The sequence below is a fragment of the Leopardus geoffroyi genome, chromosome C1 (assembly GCF_018350155.1).
Source record: "Leopardus geoffroyi isolate Oge1 chromosome C1, O.geoffroyi_Oge1_pat1.0, whole genome shotgun sequence".
NCBI lineage: Eukaryota > Metazoa > Chordata > Mammalia > Carnivora > Felidae > Leopardus > Leopardus geoffroyi.
In genome coordinates this window covers 73,381,979-73,405,796 of record NC_059328.1, presented here as the reverse complement: position 1 = coordinate 73,405,796, position 23,818 = coordinate 73,381,979, and the positions used below count along the sequence as shown (strand labels likewise).

The 23,818-nt window shown below is 37.9% G+C and overlaps 2 protein-coding genes across 5 annotated transcripts in view; one reads left to right on the top strand and one right to left on the bottom strand.

The window, feature by feature from the left end:
• Positions 1–4,610, bottom strand: part of HS2ST1 (heparan sulfate 2-O-sulfotransferase 1) — a 176,004-nt gene extending 171,394 nt beyond the window's left edge. The window contains exon 1 of one of the 2 annotated variants that reach the window (XM_045478155.1): positions 4,051–4,610. In XM_045478155.1, coding sequence (XP_045334111.1) covers positions 4,051–4,174 — 124 coding nt within the window. In that variant the 5' untranslated portion in view covers positions 4,175–4,610. The remainder of the gene's footprint in view (positions 1–4,050) is intronic. The other variant, XM_045478154.1, reaches the window with a different exon arrangement.
• A 31-nt stretch (positions 4,611–4,641) lies between these two features.
• SELENOF (selenoprotein F) overlaps positions 4,642–23,818 on the top strand; it is a 58,139-nt gene continuing 38,962 nt past the window's right edge. The window contains exons 1-3 of one of the 3 annotated variants that reach the window (XM_045478158.1): positions 4,688–4,904; positions 5,004–5,213; positions 13,275–13,442. In XM_045478158.1, the coding sequence (XP_045334114.1) occupies positions 5,130–5,213; positions 13,275–13,442 (252 nt within the window). In that variant the 5' untranslated portion in view covers positions 4,688–4,904; positions 5,004–5,129. Of the gene's footprint in view, positions 5,214–13,274; positions 13,443–23,818 lie in introns of all 3 variants that reach the window. The other 2 variants (XM_045478157.1, XM_045478159.1) reach the window with 2 other exon arrangements.

The window sequence follows — 23,818 nt, the reverse complement described above, 5'->3', positions numbered from 1 at the left end:
GGTACCAAAAAGCTATTAGAAGTCTTAAGAGTGGTAGACAGACATCCTGGGGTTACCTTAATTGAGACCAACTATTTCTAGTGACTACTCTATGGCACTAGATATCCTATCCAGGACTCATAAGTGAGGCACTAATTAGCAATTCTACAATAACTGCATTCCAATTAATCCAAAGTCCTCTAAACAGTAGCTACCATGAGTTTTGCAAACAATTTCTACTTGCAAGAGTAGAGAAATCTATCATTCTTGGGAACATTTTACAGATACCGCTGAACGGTTTCAGGCACTTTAAATACTACCAAATTCCAAAGAACAGTATCAACTTTAGTCCCGGAATTAGTTCATAAGTTTAGGAGGATTATAAGAACATAGAGAGTAACATAATTTTCATCCAGTGAAGAGGATTACACAATCCATTCTGAGTTACTGTCCTCATTTAAAAGATTATATCCTAATGTATTTGTAAATTCACGTAGTGGTGTTAGAAGTAGTCAAACAACAAACATTATTTTAAATGCTTAGACCCTATAGACAATAAAATTATCAAGCATATAATTCTAATATTTATGTAACAAAGGTTTCATTGCAGTTCCATCAGTCAGCATTAGCTACACGTGTCTCTGAAGACTTAGAAAAAAACTGCTTCGTAAAAGCAACAAATTGCAGCTCTAACAACTAAGTAAATACTAAGCTAAGTAACAGTTTTCATTGATTCCATGTCATCTTACATTAGAAAAATTAAGTATACATTTTAATAAAATGACTTACATAAAATGACTTAAATACTATGTTCTTCAACATAACATCCCAAAGACCTTTTCTCCTAACTAATGTGTTCGTATCCTAGATGTAACTCACAAGCTGCATGTTAATATTAAAAACAAAGAAATAAAAAACACACTTAAATACAAACCATCTACTCCAAGTCAGTGATTCCCACTATTGAGGGATCGCATATGCCTTCACAAATCTAATAAAAGCTGTGCATATAATTTCAGGGAATTTATGGGTACCTTGAAGTCCATATACAGGTCCTTTGAGGTTTAAAGAATCTCTAAATTAGTAAAAAACATGGAGTTCAAAATCAATTCTAAAACATAAAAAAATTTAATATATGAAAAAGGAACTATGTGAAAAAAAAACTAACATACAGTGGGAAATGAATTATTTATTAATATTTGCCATAAGTGGCTGTTCATTGAGAGAAATTACAATAAATCTCTACAAATATATGAATGCTTTAAAGAACTAAATGTAAGAAATAAAAATTATAAAATACTATAACAAAATCTAGAGAATGTACATAATCTTGGTTGGGGAAAGTCTTCAAGAAACAGAAGAAACTTAGTGGCTTAAATTAATAGATTTGCCTGTGTAAATTTTATAACTTTTGCATAAGCTAACAGAAAGCTTTACACTTAAAGAAAACAACCACAGGCTTTTTTTTTTTTTCTAAAACAGAAATAAACTTGCAGTCGTTTCATTGGGTAATATAATTATATTCATTATATGGATATAAACAAGGAGCAGACATTACACTAAACCAATTTCTTTGTGTCAGGAATTAGATTTTCTCAGAATTATATTCATTCTCAGCAATAAACACAATTAAACATTGATATTACCATTTAAAAATTCTACTCAAACTGCTAAATCTTAGTGTAGCGTCAGTACAAAGCCCTAAGCAGGCTGGTCTAATTAAAGAAGCACTTGGTGTGGAATCACACTTAACCTGGGTTCCAATCCTGACTCTGCCACTACTAGCTCTGTGGTCAAGTTATATAACCTTTGAGCCTATTCCCACATCTGTAAAAATAGTCTTCTATAGTGTTCTTGGAAGATTACATAAGAATATCCCGTATGGAAGTGCCTAGTACAGAGTCTGATTATCAACTATGCCTTCTCTGCATTCCTTCCCTAAGATTACTAACTGGTAACATCCGTTTTAGTACTGCTTTTTATAAGACTTTTCTTTTTAAAAAATAAAAACTAGTGATATAAAGTTATACATTTTCTTTGCCATGTTTTTGCAGCTCCAGAGCATTATTATTAGTGTCTTCAAGTGTTTTGTATCTGAGCTCCTCTTGTTAGCTTATTTTTGAGTACTTGGTTTGATCCATATTTACTCTTTCTGATGGAATTTAAAGGTTTCTTACAAAATATAATGAAAAAAAAACCACATTGTTTTCTACCCGTGGCTTTCTACATGTTAAGATAATCCTCTTTTTAAAATAATTTAGGTTGTGTCTATGGAACCCACTTTCAAGTATTATGAAGAAAATCTGAGGCAAAAAAGGAACATAAAAAAGTGAGGTTATCCTTACCAGCGTAATGTGTCTAAGAAATCTAAATAGCAATATAACAAAGAATAAGTACAAATCTAAATTTTAATATAACTTTCAAATTTCTCCTAGAGTCATTTTTTTTCTGTAAAGCTGGGTCATTAAAGAGGCCAGAATATGACCCTGAATGCTGCGAAGTGTATCCAAACAAAAAGAAAAACTGTACTGGCCAACCTTCAATATGTAAGGTGAACAATTTTTCCATCATACAAGATACATATTAATAAAATCATGGTAAATAAATGTGATCTCTCTTCAAAACCGTATAGTTTTACCCTAGAGTTCAGGACTGGAATTATCCTTAGCTCCTCCTTCAACTTTAGTTGCACTTCAGTTAGATTTATCTGATGCTCTTTGATAGACTGCTCTTCAAAATGTTTCCAAGGCTTTCTGCAAAGTCTGCCAAAACTGCAAATAGGAAGCTATACTTGTAACAATTATTTGCTAATACATTTTCCTTAATATTAATAATCACCCACAGCAGCATCTAGCTGTTACTCAGTCTAAATGATTTTGCTGCTATTTTATTGCTTGCTTCTCAAAAAGTATTTAAAACAACAGGTGACAGTGTACCGATAAAAACACTACATTTCTTTTCCATATTCAAATTATAGCCTCTTGAGCTGATTTTAAATGCCGTGTACATTTTTTAATCAAAATGTATCGCAGACATTCTTTTAACACTCCCTCTACATGCAAAATTCCTACCAAATGCCAAAGTTCCTTACTAATCTGAAAGTACCTATTATCTGTGCATTTTTCTGGTCTTTCACAACTTCATACTCCAACATTTTGTACTTGAGACCTCTTCTCTCATTAAAGTAATCACTGTTAACTCCTTAAGATACTTAAGGATATGGTTAATTTATTGTACAATGTTACTTTTCCTTCCACAAACTTCAATCTAACTATAATTCCCCTTTAGCGTTCCCTCCTCTTCTAAATTCATTACATCAACATTGCCGGGAACCACGTACATCAACATTCCTATTCTTAAGCCCAAAATATTAACAAAATTCAGCTCCACTAAAAAAAGAAAAAAGTTTAAATGCCTGTATGCCTCCTTTCAGTACCTCACTGAAAAGCTTTTTATTTGCCTTCCTGTCCTACCTGGCAGCCTATTTCCCCGTCAGTTGTGTGGTCCCCTGCTGCCCCCAGCACAAGAGTGCAACTCACTACAGTGTATTTCTTTTACTCACCATCATTCCCAGTATCTCCCTCCATTTCTGAGCATCTATCCCTTCGTGAACCGCCCCATCCCCAAAAGATCTGTCTCCAGGTGCCAACGTCTCAATTAGCACACCCCTGGACTGGCACTGCCAGGGCTTTCGGCAGACTCAAGAAAACACGCAAGGCTGAGCGTTTCTGCCTCCTCCAGCAGTTACCGCACTCTACTGAGTTCCGTCTTCTTTAGCTGTCTCCCCCTTGGAAAGCTTACTTTGGGTAACCCTTAGGCACAGGAAAGACCACCCTAGCAACCTCTGCCCCGTGACCTCGCGAGCCCAGCACGCCACTCAAGCTTAATTCACACCTTTCTTGGAGCTTGTGTTCTCGCTGCCCCCAGTCCTAGCTCTCTTTGCAAGCTCTTTCAGCTTCCTGCCCCCGAGCCAGACCTCAGGTTAGACGAAAGCCCACTTGCTCGGGTTGCCATGCCTCCCTGGCCCGACCCCTTCTACACCACTCAGCCCCGAGTGGCTCTGCTCCTTACCTAGCTTCGATCGGGACTCCTCCAGTTTCTGGATTTGGTTCTCCAAGAAGAGCATCGCCACTGCGAAGGCCACCACCGCCAGCAGCTGCAACTTGGGCGGCATCATAATCCTAAGGAGCCCCATGAAACCCGCTGCTCGGGATCAAGACATACCGCGGGGGGCGGGGAGCGGGGCCCCGGAGGCGAGTGAGACGCCGGGGGAAGCCCACCGAGCCGGGAGAAAGGCAAGGAGAGCGCGACAGCGAGAGAACCACCGCAGCGACCCCCCTTCTTGCCTCTCCAGTCCCCCGCCCCCAGGCGCCAGCACCAACGCCGCCGGTGCCCGCTTCTCCTGGACCGACTCAACGGTCGCCCCCTCCAAAAGCCCGCGCAGCAAACACAGCGCGAAGCGGCTGCCGGGCTCTCGCCTCTCTCTACTGCCTCAGTCCCCGACCCCCGCGCTTGCCTGCCTGCCCGCCTCCTTCTCTTCCTTCCTTCCCTCCCTCCTTTGCTCGCGGCCGCGCGCTCCTCCGCCAGCGCTGCGGCTGCGGCTGCGCCGCCCTCGGCTCCGCCCCCTGCCCATCCCCCTCAGCCACCACGCGCACGCATCCACGTACGCTGCTCGGCAACCAGAGGCTCCACCCTCTGCTCCCGTTCCGTTGTGCCTATTGGACCGAAGAACCCCAGAGCTTTGCTCTTGGTTCGTGTTACGGTTGGTTTCCTTTGCCGCAGGTGTCAACCAAAGCGACATTCGATTGGGTAAACTTGGAGAAGGAGGCAGGCCTAGACTGCCAAAGGCGGAGCTTCTTGGCTGCTTGACGAAATGTCGTGAATAAAAGGAAGGAACGCGGAGCTTCACAAGTTTGGGAGCTTAGGTAAATGCCTGATAGGGGTTATCGAAAGGACCCAGCGACTTTATATTTATATGAAATATAAAGGTATTCGACCATCTTTAAGCTTCCATATACCCTTAGGTAATACGCGTCTCTGCAGAGTAAGAGATTTGATGGCAACGGCCATTAGTAGCCTGTTTTGGATCAGGCTCTGGAGTGGACGCCCCTAGCTGCGGGGTCCTCTGGGCAGTTGGAGACCTACCGAAGATGGTAGCGATGGCGGCTGGGCTTGGTGGATGGCTGGGGCCGGCGTTTGGGCTGCGGTTGCTCTTGGCGGCTGTACTTCAAGCGGTGAGTGAAGATCATCTCCGCGGCATCCTAGGCGCGAGTGGGGGATATTGCTCTGAGGAAGACGAAACATTCAGTACTGAATGGGAGCCACACTTGGAGAGGGTGGGAGGTCTGGGTTTCCTTAGCCACCGCTGTGGCCGGAATGCTACGTGGCTTCATTCCTGATTTGATGTTTTCCCTTTCCCGTCCGGGTTTCTAGCGGTTCTTTCTCCTGACTTCAGAATATCTTGAGTAGTACTTATCTTCTTTTGCAGAGCTCCAGCTAATAACAGTCTTACACCACACAGTGAGGCGGGGGGTGGGGGGGAGGCAATAGATCTTGGAAAGGAATGAAGATTGTTTTTAAATGGACGAAATACAAGGGACTACCTACCGTTCCTTGTGACAAGGCTCCCTAAATCTTAGAAGAAAGCCCCAAGTCTTTGGTTCAGGGTACATTTTCTGTTTATTTTTTCCCCTGAATTGTTAGTGGTGTCTAATTCACTGTTAGACAAACCTTTTTATCTCTGATATGTTATTCACGTGCTGTTGGGTACGTTTTAGTGCCATTTGTGTTTTTTGACGTTTCAGTTAAAGGAACTACTCCGTGGTAAAGCACAATTTTTTTAATTGATTTTCTAAAATTGATAGCCTTCATCTCGTTTAAAATCGGGCAGTGTTAAGTTTTTTATTTAATTTTTCTCCATTAACACAACAGATGCGTTCTCAATCTTTGAACGGGATAGAGCTAATTTTGTCTTATTTTTCTGTTGGGTTAGGTACAACTTAATATTGGTTAATTCCTCCCAAGAATCTTGCAGTCCATGTTTTGCTATGTGAATGAATAACTTTTTTTTCTAGGCACTGCGGGAGCCTTTACATGCTTCATTAATCAACGTAATTCTTCAGGTATTTATTTTTCTGAACCTGCTGAAAATTTTTCTCCAAGGAGACCTGGTTTGATTGGTTTATCCAAGGTTTGAGGGAGTTAGGACCTATACCGAAGGCTTCTATAAACACCCCTGCTTTACTTTCCTCAAAGAGTTTGAAGATCCTGGGGCACCTAGGTAGCTCAGTGTCCAACTTCAGCTCTGGTCACGATCTTGAGTCCTTGTGTTCAAACCCTTCGGGCTCTGTACTGACAGCCTGGAGCCTGCTTTGGATTCTCCCTCTCTCTCTACCCTTGCTCCTGCTCTGTCTCTCAAAAAATACAATAAAAAGTCAAATTAGAAAAAAAAAAAGGTTTGAAGATCCTGCCTGTTTTTGCAGCCATACTTAAAAGGTGGATTTTTTACTTCTCTGATTAATATTACGGTACTCTGTTATTCAGGCATTTGGTGCCTTAGAAATTACTGAAAGACCCCTCTCTGAACTTTCTACTGGAGGTTGGTTTTTGTGTTGGGGGGGGGGGGTGTTTTGTTTGTTTTTTTGCCTATCTTGGGTAATTTGAGTCCACCACCATGCAAAGATAAGGAATAACATTTCACGTTGACTTCCCCTCATTTCACTTTATCAACTGCTGTGTAACCACCCCAAAACTTAGTGGCTTAAAATAACAAGGATTTCTCATAATTCTGTGGGTCAGCTGAACTGCAGGGTCCAAGATGGCTTCATTCTTAGTTGGTGCTGTTAGCCAGGATAACTTGGTTCTCCTCCATGTGACCTCTTGGCCTCCAACAGGCCAGCCCAGCTTCTTTTCATAGCAGTCTCCGGGCAGCACTCCTAAAGAGCAAAAGCTGCAATGCCTCCTGAAGCCCAGGAAGCATTTACATATATTTTGGAATTACACATATCACTTCTACCCCCACAGTATTTGTCAAAACAAATCATAGGGCGGGTCTAGATTTCAGGGATGGAGAAACAGACTCTACTTCTAAATGGGAGGAGTGACATACTCCTCATATGTATATGGAAATATACATATCAGGATAGGAGGAATTTATGGCCATTAAATAATCTACCACAGTGACCACAGAATTTAAGTCAGAAAGTTGGATATTTGATTCTTTCCTTTCTTTACATCCCTCACATCAGGCAATTGCCAAGTCTTGTTGATTTTACTTCCTAAATCTCTCTCAAATGCATGCACTTATTGTTAATCCCTCATTCAGGCCACCAATATCTCTCTCCTTAGCAATAACAGCCTCCTGGCTCACTCTTATAATTATCAGAACCTAAATGGTTGGCTTTGCCAGCTTCCCAATTGCCCAACCCAGCAAGTAGTCATTTTAAAATTCTTCTCTTTCACTCTTTGAATCCAATTAGTCATTAAACCCTTAAAAATTTCCAAGCCAGTCCACTTAATTCTATTTCCATAGGCAGTACCTAAATTCAGGCCACTATTTTTGCTTGCCTGGAATTCCCACAACAGCTTCCTTAAACAAGGTTCCCTATTTCATTTTCCCCCTTTTTAGTTCAATCTTTATGATGCATCCAAAGTCATCTTTCTAAAACTTAGAACTGTCATTATTAAAATTCAGTGGTTCCCTGTTGCTTTTAAGGTGGAGTCTATTTTGAACATTTCTTAACAAGGCCTGTTTCACCTGATACGTATTTGTCTAGCCAGGTTTAATTCCCGAATCTTACCTCTACTGCGAGAGCCAAAAGGTAGAGCTGAAGAATTGGGGTCATTTCTTTTAGCATATCTCCCATACCACGCTCTCCCTCACCAGGCCTAGAGTAGAGTATTTAGATAAAATGCAGAGCTTAATTTACATACCATTGCCAGATTTGCAAAGCCAGGTGTACTCTCTCCCTCGCATATTCTATCATCATATCTTATACTCTGTTACACAGATGCACAGTCTTAACAGCACCATAACTCTGTGCACTCCCCCAGCTCCTGTGCCAATTAGATCGTACCCAAAGGGAATACAGAGACCTTTTTGGGGGCTGTTTTTTTATATTGTTCCTCGTATGTATTCATTAAAATCCTTCTGATCATTAAAATCCTTCTGACGTGTGGATGGCTTCCTAGTTCACTTGTGTTTGTTCCTTGCTATCAGAATCCTGAGGATATCTGTAGTTTGTGTAGATTGGTGATGAACCCCACCCACTCCCACAAATGCAGAATGACTCCAAAAATAGAGAGTTCTGAGGAATTCACCCTTGTTGAAATAATTGTTAACTTCCCTAAGGTGTATTTCTGTCTCTTCAGTAATAAGTAGTATTTTTAAGAAAATAAGTCAATAAATTCCTTGAGAATGAAAAGGGAAGCATGGAGGGTTGTTGGTAAAACACTAAGAAGTTAGAAAACTGCATTTCCCAGTTAGTCTAAAGCCGGGGGTGGGGGAAGGCCAACTAGAATAAGTATTTGGCAGTGGTAACAATAAGCCAAATCTTTGGAACCTGACAGATGAATGAAAAGAGAATGAGGAAAGAATTCCTTGGCACCTTGAGGTTGAGCTGCTGGGTTGGTTAGAGGATTTAGCTCCTTCTTTGTTTATTTAAACCTCTGAGTCCTTAGACTAGACAAGTTTTCATCACTGTGCCATTGTAGATCTCTAATTTAAAGTTAATAGTAATGCATAGTTATCAGCATTCCAGTGAGGTGACATCTGGGAGGATATAAAGTGATTTAATCTGAAAATACATTCTGAATATGCTTAAGCATTAGAAAAGTAATAGTTTAGTATGGCCTATGGGAGCTGTTCTCTGGGGCACCCAGAACTAAGTGGTATTCAAGTCTTCATTTAGCTCATTCATAATATTTCTTCAATATTTTGAAAGGCACTATATACCCAAAGCAGTACAGAATGATACTGTATATCTTTAATTCTGAAACATAACACTTCATTCCCCTTTTCTTCACAGGTTAACACCTCCATCAGTCTGGGGGACAGGATTATAATTGCCAGCATTTTTGTTACTATTCTTTGTGGTACATACAGTAATGGTGCATCATGGATTCTTTGAAATGGTGCATCATGGATTCTTTGAAATAGCTCATAGTGAGGGTTTTGAGGGCCAATCAGGATTACAATCTTGATGCTGCCACCTCCTGTGTGCTGTGTTATCTTAGATTACCTTAACTATCCTAAGCCTCTATTTCTCTGTAAAATGGGGATAATAACTACTTAAGAGAGTGGTTGAGATTGAATGGAGTAATGATATAAAATGCTTATTAGCAGAATATCTGGTGCTTTGTAAGAGCTTGCTATAATGGCCATGTTTCTGGTATTTATTTTCATAGGGTTGATCGATAATCCCATCCCTTTGGCTTAGTCTCAGATTTGAAATCCGTTCACAATTATATGAGAAACTTATGAGTTTTCTGAGACTAAGGGTAAGTTAAGACACAACTATTCATATGTATGTATAGTAAGTTGTATATACCAGACTTCTGCCTGAATAGGTAATGTTACAATATGGTTGATTCAGTTTCCCTGACAACAACCCTCATCTAGAAAGAAATAGTGATACCAGAAAAATCATGAGTAATGCATGAAGGAAAGAGTGGAGTCTTTTAGCTTGTCAATCCTACTTTGAATTAGGGAAAGTTAAACTTAAATGGTTATCCCAAACAGGGTTATCCCACCCTGTCCTTAGAATCTGTGTCTTTCTTACAAGTGTGGCCGATTATTTTAAAATTTAATGTGTGGCCTTAATGTGGCCATTTAAATGTTGTACAGTTTTTGCTAATAAAAAGATCATCATACATTTATAATTTTGAACTCCTATATTATTTAGCATTTGATATTTATTAGTGAAGTACTAAATATGTTCCAATCTCCTTAGATTCAAAGCATTGAGTCTGCAAAACTAATGATAGAAGAGCTAGAAAGTAGTTCATTCATGAAACTCATGAATGTAACTTCACTACACTTGTCCTCTATCCTGTGTCTAATGATTAAAACATAAGTAGTGTGTTGTGTTTTTTTTTTTATTTTTTTTTTATTTTTTTTTTTAATTTTTTTTTTTTCAACGTTTATTTATTTTTGGGACAGAGAGAGACAGAGCATGAACGGGGGAGGGGCAGAGAGAGAGGGAGACACAGAATCGGAAACAGGCTCCAGGCTCCGAGCCATCAGCCCAGAGCCCGACGCGGGGCTCGAACTCACGGACCGCGAGATCGTGACCTGGCTGAAGTCGGACGCTTAACCGACTGCGCCACCCAGGCGCCCCTGTGTTGTGTTTTTTAAGAAGGTTTTTAAGAGCACTGGAAAGTGGGAATAATGCTAACATTTATTAAGTACCTACTGTGTCTTGGCTAGGAAACTAGATGCTGCCAGTACTTTTTCTCCTTTAATCCTCAAAATTTTGTGAGATAAATAGTAATTATTCGTATTCAGAAATTCAGAAGTAAGGTTGCTCTGTGCTGACATTTGAATCAAGATGTCATCAGACTCCAAAACACCTGTTTTGCATATTATGCCACCTGTCAGTAGGTGCTCAATAAATGCCAGAATAAAACCAAATAACACAACTGCATGATCATTCGAGATTTTTGTTTTGTTAAACCTGCTTTGGCAATAACAATTTCTTGACATTTGTTAAGCAGTTCATAGTTTCAAAGTGATTTCACCTTTATTGCCTATTTTAATCACCATGGCTGCAAAACAAGTCACCATAAAATATAGTGGAATAAAAAAAAATTGTTTTGCTTTTAGATTCTGTGGGTGAGCAGTTCAGACAGGGCACGACAGGATGAGTTGTATGTTCCATGGTGTCTCAGCTGAAAGACTGGGGTCTGAAATAATGAAGATTCTTTTCTCCTATGTCTATTAGTTGATGATGGTTGTCAGTTTGGGGCTTCAGTTGCTATCTACATGGGAATCTCCATGTTATCCCTCTAATTTAGGTTACCTTACAGTATGGTGTCTAAGTTCCGAAGTTGAATGTTCCAAGAGAGACAGAGGCACAGAATGTGGGACCAATAGCCATGCTGTTTCCTTTTTTATGACCTACCCTCAAATTACATAGTATCACTTCTTTTGCACTCTCATCAAATCCGTCACAAGCCCCTGTCCAGATTCATGGGGAGGGAAATTAGACTCCTACTCTGCAGTAGAGGACTGCCAGTCACACTGTAAGAACATCGTGTGGGATGATGCATATATGTTCGTGTGGCCATCTTTGAAAAATACAAATTAACCTGTGAAGTAGATCAAGCATATCACTTTACTAATGAAGAAATACTTTATTCGTAGTAGAGTAGCACGTATCTTAGGTGCCTCCCATAAGACTAGGATACTTGATCTATTTGAATATTATACACATCCCACATTATTACTGAGATAAGGTAAAAGATGTATAAAGTATCCAATTAGGGTATTGACTAACACAAGACCAGTGGGATGATCAGCATTTTGGGAGAGTATGCCAGCATTACTTAGTTTTTATATTGGCAGATGTCCTTGGATTTTGATCTACCTGGTTAGCTTAGAAGGTTGACAGACTACATACAGCGGTGGCCCAAATCCAGCTAACCCTGTTTATGTAAAGTTTTATTGGAACACAGACACCCACTCATTTGTTATTTTCTGTGACTGCTTTTGTGTCGCCATGGCTGAGTTGAGTAATTGCAACAAAACCATTTAGCCACCAAAACCTAACACAATTACTAATCTGGCCCTTTACAGAAAGTTTGCATACCCTTGGTCTAGAAGATGAATCAATTGCAGTCAAACAATCTGAAATTCCTCTAGACTTGAGGCTGTAGTTTTGACCAATTCATTTGTTCAGTACACATGAGAACTAGCACAAGTGCTATTAAAACAGGTAACTTAATGCTTGCCCTCAAAAGAGTTCACAGTACTAGGGAATCAGACAACTCTAGATTCACATAGTACAGTGTCATGAGTGGCACCATCTTAGACCTATGCACAGATTTCTTCCTCTGAAAAGTACTATGGCTAAAGATAGGATCTCATAGGGGCGCCTGGGTGGCGCAGTCGGTTAAGCGTCCGACTTCAGCCAGGTCACGATCTCGCGGTCCGTGAGTTCGAGCCCCGCGTCGGGCTCTGGGCTGATGGCTCAGAGCCTGGAGCCTGATTCAGATTCTGTGTCTCCTTCTCTGTCTGCCCCTCCCCCGTTCATGCTCTGTCTCTCTCTGTCCCAAAAATAAATAAACGTTGAAAAAAAAATTAAAAAAAAAAAAAAAAAAAGATAGGATCTCATACTCCCCCCCCCCCCCCCCCCCACACACACACAGAGAAGGCTTCCTGGAAGACTGATTCTAATCAGGTTCTTGAAATAAGTTGAAAAAGGAGCCTTAGATGTAAGAAAAATTTGAGCAAATGTATGAGTGGGAGGTTTATTCTTCCAGGAATTTGTTATAGCTGAAAAGTAGAATGGGATTGGAGAAGTAAAGAAAGGTAGGACTGGTGGTGACCATTAAAGCCACTGAGACAAGGTTATGGAGGTTATCTTGCTCAGGGTCACAACATCTTTTAAGTGATGGAGCTGGTACCTAATCCCCAAAGTTCATTTCTTTTTTTTTCTTTTAATGTTTATTTTTTAGAGAGAGAGAGAGACAAAATCACAAGCAGGTTCCACACTGTCAGCACAGAGCCCAGCGTGAGGCTAGAGCTCACTAAACCATGAGATCTTGACCTGAGCTGAAATTAAGAATCGGACACTTAACCGACTGAGCCACCCAGGTGCCCCCATAGTTTTATTTCTGATGTGCTCCGGCTCTTCTCCATCCTCTTCACCTTTCCCCTGCTAGATGTGAATGAAGAGAAGTCTAGAAGTTAGTATTACTCCATAGACCCATATCAACAGGGGCATTGGTTTATCTTCTAAGGAAATTCCTTTTCAAAAAAAACTTGAGTGTTTAGTAAAGGTATTGTATGTAATATACACATCATAAAGAAAGCATATTAATTCATATTTCAGCTAAGCTGAAAAATAGCAAATTTTTAAGAAAAAAATTGTGAGGGAAGTAGGAAGAGCCAAAGACTCATCTAAGGTTATAGAGTTCAAAAATATTTAACAATTTGTCTCTAAATGAGGCATTTCGGAAATTCATCTCCAGTGTGTTAGATTTGGGTAACCCTAGTTTTTCCTTTCTGGGAAGTTTTGTGATACAAATATGGAATAATGTTTTATTTCTCTTTTTTTTTTTTTTTTTATTTTCAGGTGTGTGCACTTGGGGTAGAGTTTTCATCGGAGGCTTGCAGAGAGTTGGGCTTCTCCAGCAACTTACTCTGCAGCTCTTGTGATCTTCTTGGACAGTTTAACCTGCTTCAGCTGGATCCTGACTGTAGAGGATGCTGTCAGGAAGAAGCACAATTTGAAACAAAAAAGGTATTGTTTCCTAGGATCTCTCTTCCATTAGTTGGTGTAGTTGAGATAAGGTGAAATACTAAATTGTTTACTCAAGTTAAATATAAAGAAGTCTCTAGCTTTTACATTTTGTATTTTTAAAAACTCAACTGATTTCTGTCTGGCCCACTAGATCAATTAAAACAAATAGGAAGGAAAAGTAAGGTTACATACCAGGACCTCATTCTATCATGGTTGTTCAGCAGAGAGGTTGCCGAATTATTGTAGCATGATTGGATCCTAAAGTCCTCCAGTCTTCCTAACTTCTGGCCACATGATGACAAAGAAGAATTAATTAGATGCTTATATTCATTTGTAAGAAGAACTCCGTCTTTACAATGAAATTTGAGACGAAAGTATAGCACCTATTACCTGGCACATAATTGTAGGCAGTAAACTATAACTTTTTATCTGGTTAACAAAGAAAATTCTTTGTTAATTTAGACAGCTTTGTGTTAATTTACACAGCTATCACTAATATTTACAGATACCTAATCTCCTCTTTAACACCTGAAAACAGCCAAGGATAGATAGTTCTAACTGTCCAACAAAATCAGCTATGTTTTGATTCATTGTTCAGATTAATAATAAGCTCGCTCAATTTTTAAAGCTTTTCATCAAAGCCCTTATACTTTTTAAAATTAGAAGGTGGCCTGAAAAGATCTTTTATATAAGCCAAATAAAACTGAATTAGTGAGTTCCCTTGTTCGGAGTAAGGAAAAAAGTTCACATCTCTGTGTTATTTTCCCTTTTAATATTCTCTTTCACTTGTACATACTGAATTCTATTTTGAAGTGTTAGAGTTTAGAAAGCTTTCAGACTATAATTCTATCTTATTAGGTAGTGAAGGTTTGTTTCTAACACAGAATATAGTTTTATAGTTCTAAAAGGAAAACAAGCTTTAAATGTTAATATTTAACCAAAACTTACTTAATATTTGATTTTTTTTTTTTCATTTTTTTAATGTTTCTTTTGAGAGAGGTGGGGAGAGAGAGTGAGAGAGGGAGAAAATCCCAAGCAGGCTCTGCCACTGGCAGCATGGAGCCCAATGCAGAGCTCAAACTCACAAACTATGAAGTCATGACCTGAACCAAAGTCAAGAGTCAGACACTTAACTGACGGAGCCACCCAGGTGCCCCTTTAATATTTGATTTCTTAGTTGTGAACCTGAAATTCCTGGTGTCCCAGAAATAAGTTCCAAGCCTTCTGTGTTTTTTCATTTTCTTGATTCACATATACCATTGATATTTTTTCATGTTTAGAAGATTTCCATACATAGGAATTAGTCTTCACTGCATGTAGGTCATGTCTAAACAAGAAGTTTTAAAAATTTGATTTTAAGTAGGGGCGCCTGGGTGGCTCAGTCGGTCAAGCGTCCGACTTTGGCTCAGGTCATGATCTCACAGTTCGTGGGTTCGAACCCTGCATCTGGCTCTGTGCTGAGAGCTCAGGGCCTGGAGCCTGCTTCGGATTCTGTCTGTCTCTCTCTCTCTCTCTCTCTCTCTCTCTCTGTGTCTCTCAAAAATAAACATCAAAAAAACATTTTTTTTTTATTTTAAGTAGATTTAAAATGTATGACTTGACTAGTAAAACCCTTCCACTTGATTTTTGGGGGTGTAATTTTTTTTTTTTTTTAAATGAGCTATTCACATGGGACAAATTGAGGAAGGAATCTATATGTCATCCTCTAGTCATAGTGCTTTTATTCTATGGTCCATACTACTGCTTAGCCGACAACAATTCTTTCCTAAGATACCAAACTTACAAGAATTGAACAAGGAATGTTTTATAATAAACAGTGTTCATCACAGACAGTGTCTTATAATTAAGGGTAAATTGAGAGGTTCTACTTTAAGTGATATCAAATATTCCTAAACTGTAAACCAAGTGCATATACTCTATTTTTATTTACTGCCCTTTCTCAGTAATCCTCCAATAGTATACTATTTTTATGTTATACTTTTACTAGAATCAAACTTGAGTCACACACTTCAAATTATATTCCTGTTCAGTTTTCGTCATTAATTGTGTGGTATCTTGATAATTCTGACCACTTACAGCTCAGTAACCGTAGGCAAGTAGTCTTCCAGTTAGTATGCCTAACTAATTACAAGCTGAAATGATTATTGTATGTAAGTACAAGTGGGTCTTATCCTAATATGACTTTATGCTGTTTCCATTGTATTTTCTTTACTCCTTACTCCTAATTACTACAATATACTTCTCATTAAGCATTTGCTAGCACACTGCTGCACAAAATTGATGAGTGGTTTTCTTTAAGAAGCCTAGTGGAACCAAAACATGCCAAAAACTCTTAGAAATATTGCTGGACATATAAAAGTATGGCATTGGACAAGGCATATTAGATGCAAACCACATTAAAGTATAGAAGTAGTACTTAATTTAATGTGTGCAGTACTGCCCTCTGGATTACTGGTATGAGATCATAGGTAAATATGTGCAATGTTTTCTTCTATCTTAGCCCTGGCTTAAGGCTTAATTTTGAAATCATAGTTGGGATGGCTGAGTGGCTCAGACCTTGATTTCAGTTCACATCACAATCTCGTGGGTTTGTGAGTTCAAGCCCCATGTCGGGCTCTGCACTGACCCTGCAGAATCTTCTTGGGATTCTTTGCTAGCCTCCTTTGCTCGCATTCCCTCTGTCTCTCTCAAAAATAAATTAAAAAAAAATTTTTTTTTTAATGTTTTATTTATTTTTGAGACAGACAGAGACAGAGCATGAGCAGGGGAGGGGCGGAGAGAGAGCGAGACACAGAATCCGAAGCAGGCTCCAGGCTCTGAGCCGTCAGCACAGAGCCCTGTGCGGGGCTTGAATTCACAAACTGCGAGATCATGACCTGAGCCAAAGTCGGACGCTTACCCGACTGAGCCACCCAGGCACCCCTCCAAATAAATAAACTTTAGAAAATTACGAAATCATAGTTAAATTTAGTTCTAATTTAAAACTAAAATTTAAAAGGAAAAATCTGTAATATATAGACTAGTGCCTTACATTAAAAACATTGAAAATACTTAAATACATTTGTGTATGTGTGTAAATCATTGTGAATGTAAATTCTTTAGGAGAGAAAATTGTAAATGTATTCATCAAACAGCAATGTTTTCCTAACTTATATATAAGTGCAACCAGAATATTCATTTTGGTTCTTGCTTAGCTGTATGCTTTCCAGAGCTGATATGTCTTTCTAGAGATGAGGCTAATTGTTTTTAGTAATGCTTATTCATTTCACAGGCTAAATTTAGCCTTTGATAGCCAGAAGTTTGCTTTAAAAAATAATAATAATAACAAAACTTGATAGCATAGGATGTCTTTGAAATCCCTTATCATTCTACAAATGTGTACTCCATTATTTTTATTTGATCTTGTTCTCCCCTACCCATTTTGATTATAAAGGACCTACTAAACATCACAATACTAGCTAGAATGAAATTTTCTTTTTTTTTGGACAGTTGCTATTTATTACTTGTTAAATGTCCGTTCAAATACCACTTTTTCAGACCTCCTATCTGTCACACCTTTACTACTTTCTATGCATACATCTGTGGTGGCACTCATGACATTGTAAAGAAACAATCTTTTTTAAAATTATATCCTACTTTGGACTATGTTAAGTCTTCATAGAATGAAATTTTTTGATAAGCTGTATTCCTACTAATTTTGCTCATAACTATGTACCTAAGTACCATTTACAACAAGGATGTTGGCTTAATTGTGAAGCGTGTACTAATTTGTAGTTTGAAGAAAAAACATAAACTAATGAAAGAAAGGATATGTATACAGTTAGTATTTACTAAGTAGCATGAGTAACTTCAGCTTAGTCCATATGTAGAATCTTTGGATGGAAGGGAAGGGACCATTGTTTTGTTTTGTTTTTTCCACTACTGATTGGCTTTCTCCTTGTGGTGGGACAGCATAGTAACTGCCAGTTCCTTAGTGTTGTATCTTTTAGCTCTTCCCATGAGAAGGGGATTAATTCTTCCTCGTTTACTTTTTTTGAAATATTTCAGACAGGGATTTTTTTCTAGCTCAAGTTCGGTCACTGACTATTAGCTAAGATTATGGAATAATGTAAGGCCAGTTGGCTGCCACAGCAGCTACGTGAAATGCTGCACTGGGGCACAGACAGATGAAGCAGCAAAGAGCAGAGACTAGGTAAGCAATCCCATAGATAACTTACTTTTTTCCCCCCTCAATTCCTAGAGTAAACAAATTCTACTTGGGCTGTCTTTAAAGATTTAGCTCAATTGTTCCCCTCTTTTTTGGAAGGCTTCCCTAATTTCAATTCCCTTACTTATCCACCACTAGCACTCTCAGTTTATGTTAGCTGTACCTCTGTATTCCCAAAAACACTTGAGGATACCTTGATATACACTTAACCTTCACTATATTATGTTGCTTTTCTCTTCCAGTAAATTATGCTCTTTGAAGTCTAGGACAGTTTATTTCTGAATCCACAGGCTTTAGCATATAGTATTTCATAAGTTTTTGTCTTTGAATGAGACTGTTTTTACTAAGTTGGAAAAGTTGATTTTTTTTTTTTCATTAAACATGTATTGAGAGCTTTCTATATACTAAACACCTAGACAGACTCTATTGATACAAATATTGAAGGGCAGTCCCTACAATCAGTGGGGAGGTAGACCAGTAAGCCAGTAGGTAAACCCAAAGTGATAGGTGTGGTGTGCTGGGGGGAAAGAAGACAAAGCTCGGAAGAGGTGAAACATAATTTGAGAATTGAGGGAAAATGTACCCAGGTGAGCAGAAGAAAAGGGAATCAAAATGGCATCTCTGGCTACAGGAGACTGGGACCCAGAGTACAAGGTGGCAGGTGAGGAGTCCAGAGGACAGTCCTGAGACCAGGACATCCTGTCTCACAAGTCATGCCAAGAAGTCTGGACTTTATCTTAAGGGCTGTGGGAGCCATGGAAGTTTGTAAGCCAGGGAGTTATTTGATCAACTATGTATTGGTAGACAGAAAAGGTAATTTAAAAAATATATATACATGTATATACATGCACACACACGCTGAAAATATACTTGAACTTTGTCGACACTTGTGAAAGACTTTCATACATTTCACTTACACATGCTGAGTATAAAAGATGAGATTTGTCTTTATGTTGGCAGTTATCCATTTATAACACTTAATTATTATCATCGAAGTGTAGATCTTTCATTTGTTTATTTTATTTATAAGGACTTCGTAAACATCCCAAATGTATCTAAAAAGAGATGTTAGTGAGCACAGATTTCAAGTGATCCCAGTCTGACTGCTAACCTTAATAGGTATTTTTTTCAAACCATACATGACCATCAGATTAAAAGTTTCCTGGGATTTTCCTGAAGATAAGCATAGATCAGCTATTTTTTTCTATAAAAAAATTTTTGGCTTCCATTATCTAAGATTTATAAGATTAAATGTAGTATTCCAATAGATGGGTTATTTTTCTCATCTTTTTATAATCTTTGCAGTTCTGTGAATTTGACCTTGATTAAGGAAGCTGGGTGCTTTTTTCCTGTGTCCTCATTCATTTAAGGTTTTCATATCTTAATGATTTCAGCTTCTTCTGGACGCAGTTATTGTAGAACTTTTATATTTCTCCTTAATTGTATGCCTCTATTTCCATAGCTAGTACCTGTTCTCTTTAAGATCTTGGTTCATCAAGATGCTTGTAGTTGCACTGCTTTCCTTTTTCCTTCAAAATATTTTATATTTAATTATTATTTAATTAAATCCATTATTTTGTTGGTTTTTAGTACTTCCTATTCTGCATTTATACCTACCTTATCTCTGAGGGATCATTTTGAAGATCTGGCTAATGACCAAACCAGAGTACCTTCTTTTTTAATTTTAATGTTTATTCACTTTTTGAGAGAGAGAGAGAGAGACAGAGTGTGGGTGGGGGAGGGGCAGAGAGAGAGGGAGACAGATCTGAAGCAGGTTCCGGGCCCTGAGCTGTCAGCACAGAGCCTGATGTGGGGCTCGAACTCGGGATGGCGAGATCATGACCTGAGCCGAAGGTGGACGCTCAACTGACTGAGCCACCCAGGTGCCCACCAGAGTACCTTCTGAGAGAAAAAAATCAACTTACCTGAATTATTAAAAAATATGAACCAGTAAGCAAATGATTGCAACTTAATTTGCTGTTCAATCTTGATTGTATCAGGAAGGAGTTTAGAGTAGTGTTTAAGAACACAGGCTCTGGAACCAGACTGTCTAGGTTCAGAAAGTCCTTTGCTACTCATCTGATGATCTTGGACAAATTACTTGATAATTCTGCTTATTTCCTCGTTTATAAATTGGAGATAATAGTTACTATCTCATAGGGTGGTTATGAGGAGTAAATGAGTTTATAAATGCACTGCTTAGAATAGTCCCAGCATGTAATAAATCCTAGGTAAATAATTGGGTCTGGTGGTGGTATCTGATTTGCTGATTAAAAAAACAAACAAGGGGCTCCTGGGTGGCTCAGTCCATTAAGTATCCAGCTTCAGCTCAGGTCATGATCTCATGGTTCGTGAGTTCAAGCCCCGCATTCGGCTCTCTGCTGACTGCTCAGAGCCTAGAACCTGCTTTGGATTCTGTGTGTGTGTCTCTCTCTCTCTGCCCCTCCCCTGCTTGGGCTCTGTCTCTCTCTCAGAAATAAACAAACATTTAAAAAATTGTTTAAAAAAATTTTTTTGAAAAATAAAAATATAAAATTTGGAGGACTCCAAGAATAGAATTATAATGATTGCTCTTGGCAAAGTAGGGTAAAAGAAAATAGTTAAGAAATACAACATGAACTATTAGATTTGCCAGTACTAAAAATTAGCAGCAAAATTTTTGGTTACTCCACTTTTGAGCTCCTGAATCAGTTGAATCAAGAACAAGAGGAAATACGATAACAGAATTGGTAGTATGAAAACTTACCGTTCACAATTACTTGTTTGTATGGAACAACATATAGAAATAAATTGTCAAACATAACCATAGGTTTCAAATTTTTGATTGATGTATTTTAATAAGGAAAATACTACAAATACGAATTTTTTAAATGTGTACCATTTTCATCATTATTAAATGCATATAAAAATTGCATTTGAAGAGAAAAGGTTTTGCTACTTAAAAAAATTTCAAAACCATTATAAAGCAAAGCTTTTTCTTAGGATAAACCTATTCCAGAAATTAATTGAGACCCTTTTAAAAATCAGTGTAGAATAAAATATATTACTGGCTTTCAAAGTTTTTCAGATGGTAGATCAGATTGAAGCTATGGGATTCTTTGAAATAATATTATAAGAAAATAAAGTGTATGTTTGTAATATAAAAATGATTGCTTTGTGAACAAACAAGTCATTGGACTAATTACAAGTATTTTTCCTAACATTCCTCTGCTACTTATATTTTTGATCTAATACATGGTTATGGATTTCAAAGGTTTAAGAAAATTCTGGAAGAGAAAAGCTTAAAAGTGATTTTAAAAAAATTCTACAGATTGAGATTTTTTTAATTTGAATTTTGGAACATCTTGGTCTCATTCTCAGAATACAAGTAGAACCCTAGTCTGCAGATCAACAATTTATACCATTACTGGTTCTGGAAAATAGCTCAACAGTTCTGGTATTTGATAAAGGGGCTTTATTTTCATCTAAAAATATACTGGTCAGATAATATTTGAAAAATACTTATCTTCAGTAATGATTACACTAGATTTGAATAAATGGACCTAAGGAGTGCATAAAATAATTTTAAGAAGATAGTTAGATCCCTTCGACTTCCCCTGCATCCCTTCTACTCAATTACCTAATTAGAGTTAGACTAATGTAAATTGACTAGCTTATATAGTAACATTCCCATTTTCTATGTGTACAGTACTCTTCTTTTGACATTTATATGCACTCCCAGCAAGCCAGAGACAGTAGAGAGGAAATATTAATATCTACAGTTTATTAGAAGTCTGTCCCCTTCTTTTTACAAAAGTTTTTGAAAGAGTTGAATTTTTATCTCAGCTACTAGTTTTGTGACTTTGAGTTAGCAAGTTGCTCTGGAATCTTCAGTTTTGTTGTAGTAATTACACTGGCTTCCCTCTGAGTGTTTTTTTATACCTTGGTTATATGCTAAAGTATCTTACCTACATTATTTAATCCCAACAACTCTCTAATGTAAATACTACTGCCCCTATTTAACAGAAAAGGAAACTACAGTGTTATCTGTCCAGAATTACCAAGCAATCAGGTGCCACAACCTGACTTCACCTCAGGTCTGTTTGACTCCAGAGCCCCAAGTTTTTAAACCTCTTCTATTTTCCCTTTCATCTTGGAAATATGAATAGTAATATCTACTTCACAGACTTACTGGAAGAAAATGAATGAGTTAAATATAAAACACCAGACTGACTTTTTGAAGGTCCCTTTTGCATTTATAATTAACATAATTCCATTGGTAGTTTTTATTTTAAATTATTAAATCTTTACTTTTCAGTTTACCATAGACTTTAATGACTCCCATTACGTGTTTTTTTCTCTCAAGGATATATTGACAAATTTGGCCTAAAGACCCAAACAAACATTTTCAATAATATTTCATATAATATTTCATAATTCAGGGAAAAGAACATCAAAACATTTAGTTACATTCAATTTACATAGAAAATCTGTAGCTGGTTTGAGAGTAATTTAGAAGTCAGCTTAAACAGCATTATTCAAGAAAGTGGCATATTTTAAGCTTTAGCCTATCTACTACTGGTAGAGCTGCTACTGGTGTGTAAAACATAGAAGGATGAAATGGAGGTTAAGCTAACTGCGTGAAATTGTCATCGCTAAAGAAATTTCACAGTTACTTAAAATAGCTTCTCTTTTGTAGTGTGTCTGTAGCATCAATACATGAGCTATTTCTTCAAAGGAAACAAAAATATGTCTTCAGTAGATTATTCTAATTATAGTATTAAAACATTATTCACAAAGAAGCTTTTTTTTAAAGATCTGAATATTTGGCAACAGTTCTAGTTCAGTGAAAGAATCACTAAGATTCCTACATGGCAACGGTACAAAATAATAACACAAATATTTACTTAATAATAGCTACTAACATTTGTTATTATGTGAAGCTGCTGTTCCAAGCCCTTTATATTAATTAATTTATATAATCCTCACAACAACTCTGAGGTAAGTGCAATAATTATCCCATCTCATAGTTGAGTCTAAGGCCTGGAGATCTTGCCTAAAGTCATTCAGCTGATAAATGGTTATAAATAATGTATAATTTATGTAGGAGAAGTTTTAAAATATTTTATGTAGTTATTTCATTGAACTGAAAATATTAATTTTTTAATGTTTTCTAAATGTGGCATTTCATCTATCTTCAATTGAAAAATAAGGGGCACCTGGGTGGCTCAGTTGGTTAAGCGACCACCTTCGGCTCAGGTCATGATCTCGCAGTTTGTGAGTTTGAGCCCCACGTCGGGCTCTGTGCTGACAGCTCAGAGCCTGAAGCCTACTTCAGATTCTATGTCTCCCTCTCTCTACCCCTTCCCTGCTCACGCTCTGTCTCTCTGTCTCTCAATAATCAATAAATGTTAAAGAAAAAAAAATTTTTATGAATGAAGAAAGGGAGGGAGGGAGGGACAGAGGAAGGAAGGAAGGAAGTCGGGGTGCCTGGGTGGCTCAAGTCAGTTAAGCATCTGACTCTTGATTTCAGCTCAGATCATAATCTCAAGGTCATGAGATCGAGCCCTGTATTGGGCTCTGTTGTGGGCATGGACCCTGCTTACTCTCTCCCTCTTCCTCTATCCCTCCCCAGCTCACTCGTGCGCGTGTGCTCTCTCTCTTTCTCTCTTTTTCAAATAAATAAATGTAGTCCGTTTTTTTAGGTATTTAACAAGTTCGGATCAAGGTTCTATCTATGCATATTAAAACATTTTGTCACATTTGCAGATTACCATATTTAAAAAGGAAATAAACCCTTAAAGTAATTCATGATCGAGGCTGCCTTACAACTACATTTCTAGACATACCTACCTCAGAGTCAAAATAAACTTTGTTTATACCATAAATATTTCCTCTTGGTATGGGCTTTGAGAATGTCAAAATAAGACAATAGTCACTGTCATCGAGGAGTCAGGTAGAGAAATAGGCATGGAAATTGGGCTGCTAGAATGCATTTGGCAGGATATTTTACTGAACTAACGCATAATATCCAGTGTTATGAAGGTAACCACTAAAAGAATTAGGAATAAGCTAAAAGTTGAAGACAATAAATCTCTTTAAGTTGATATATTGAGAACTGTAGATATAACCATGTTAATCATTACTAACAGAAGAACTAAAAACAGTTTAAAAGTTATTGAATGGCAGG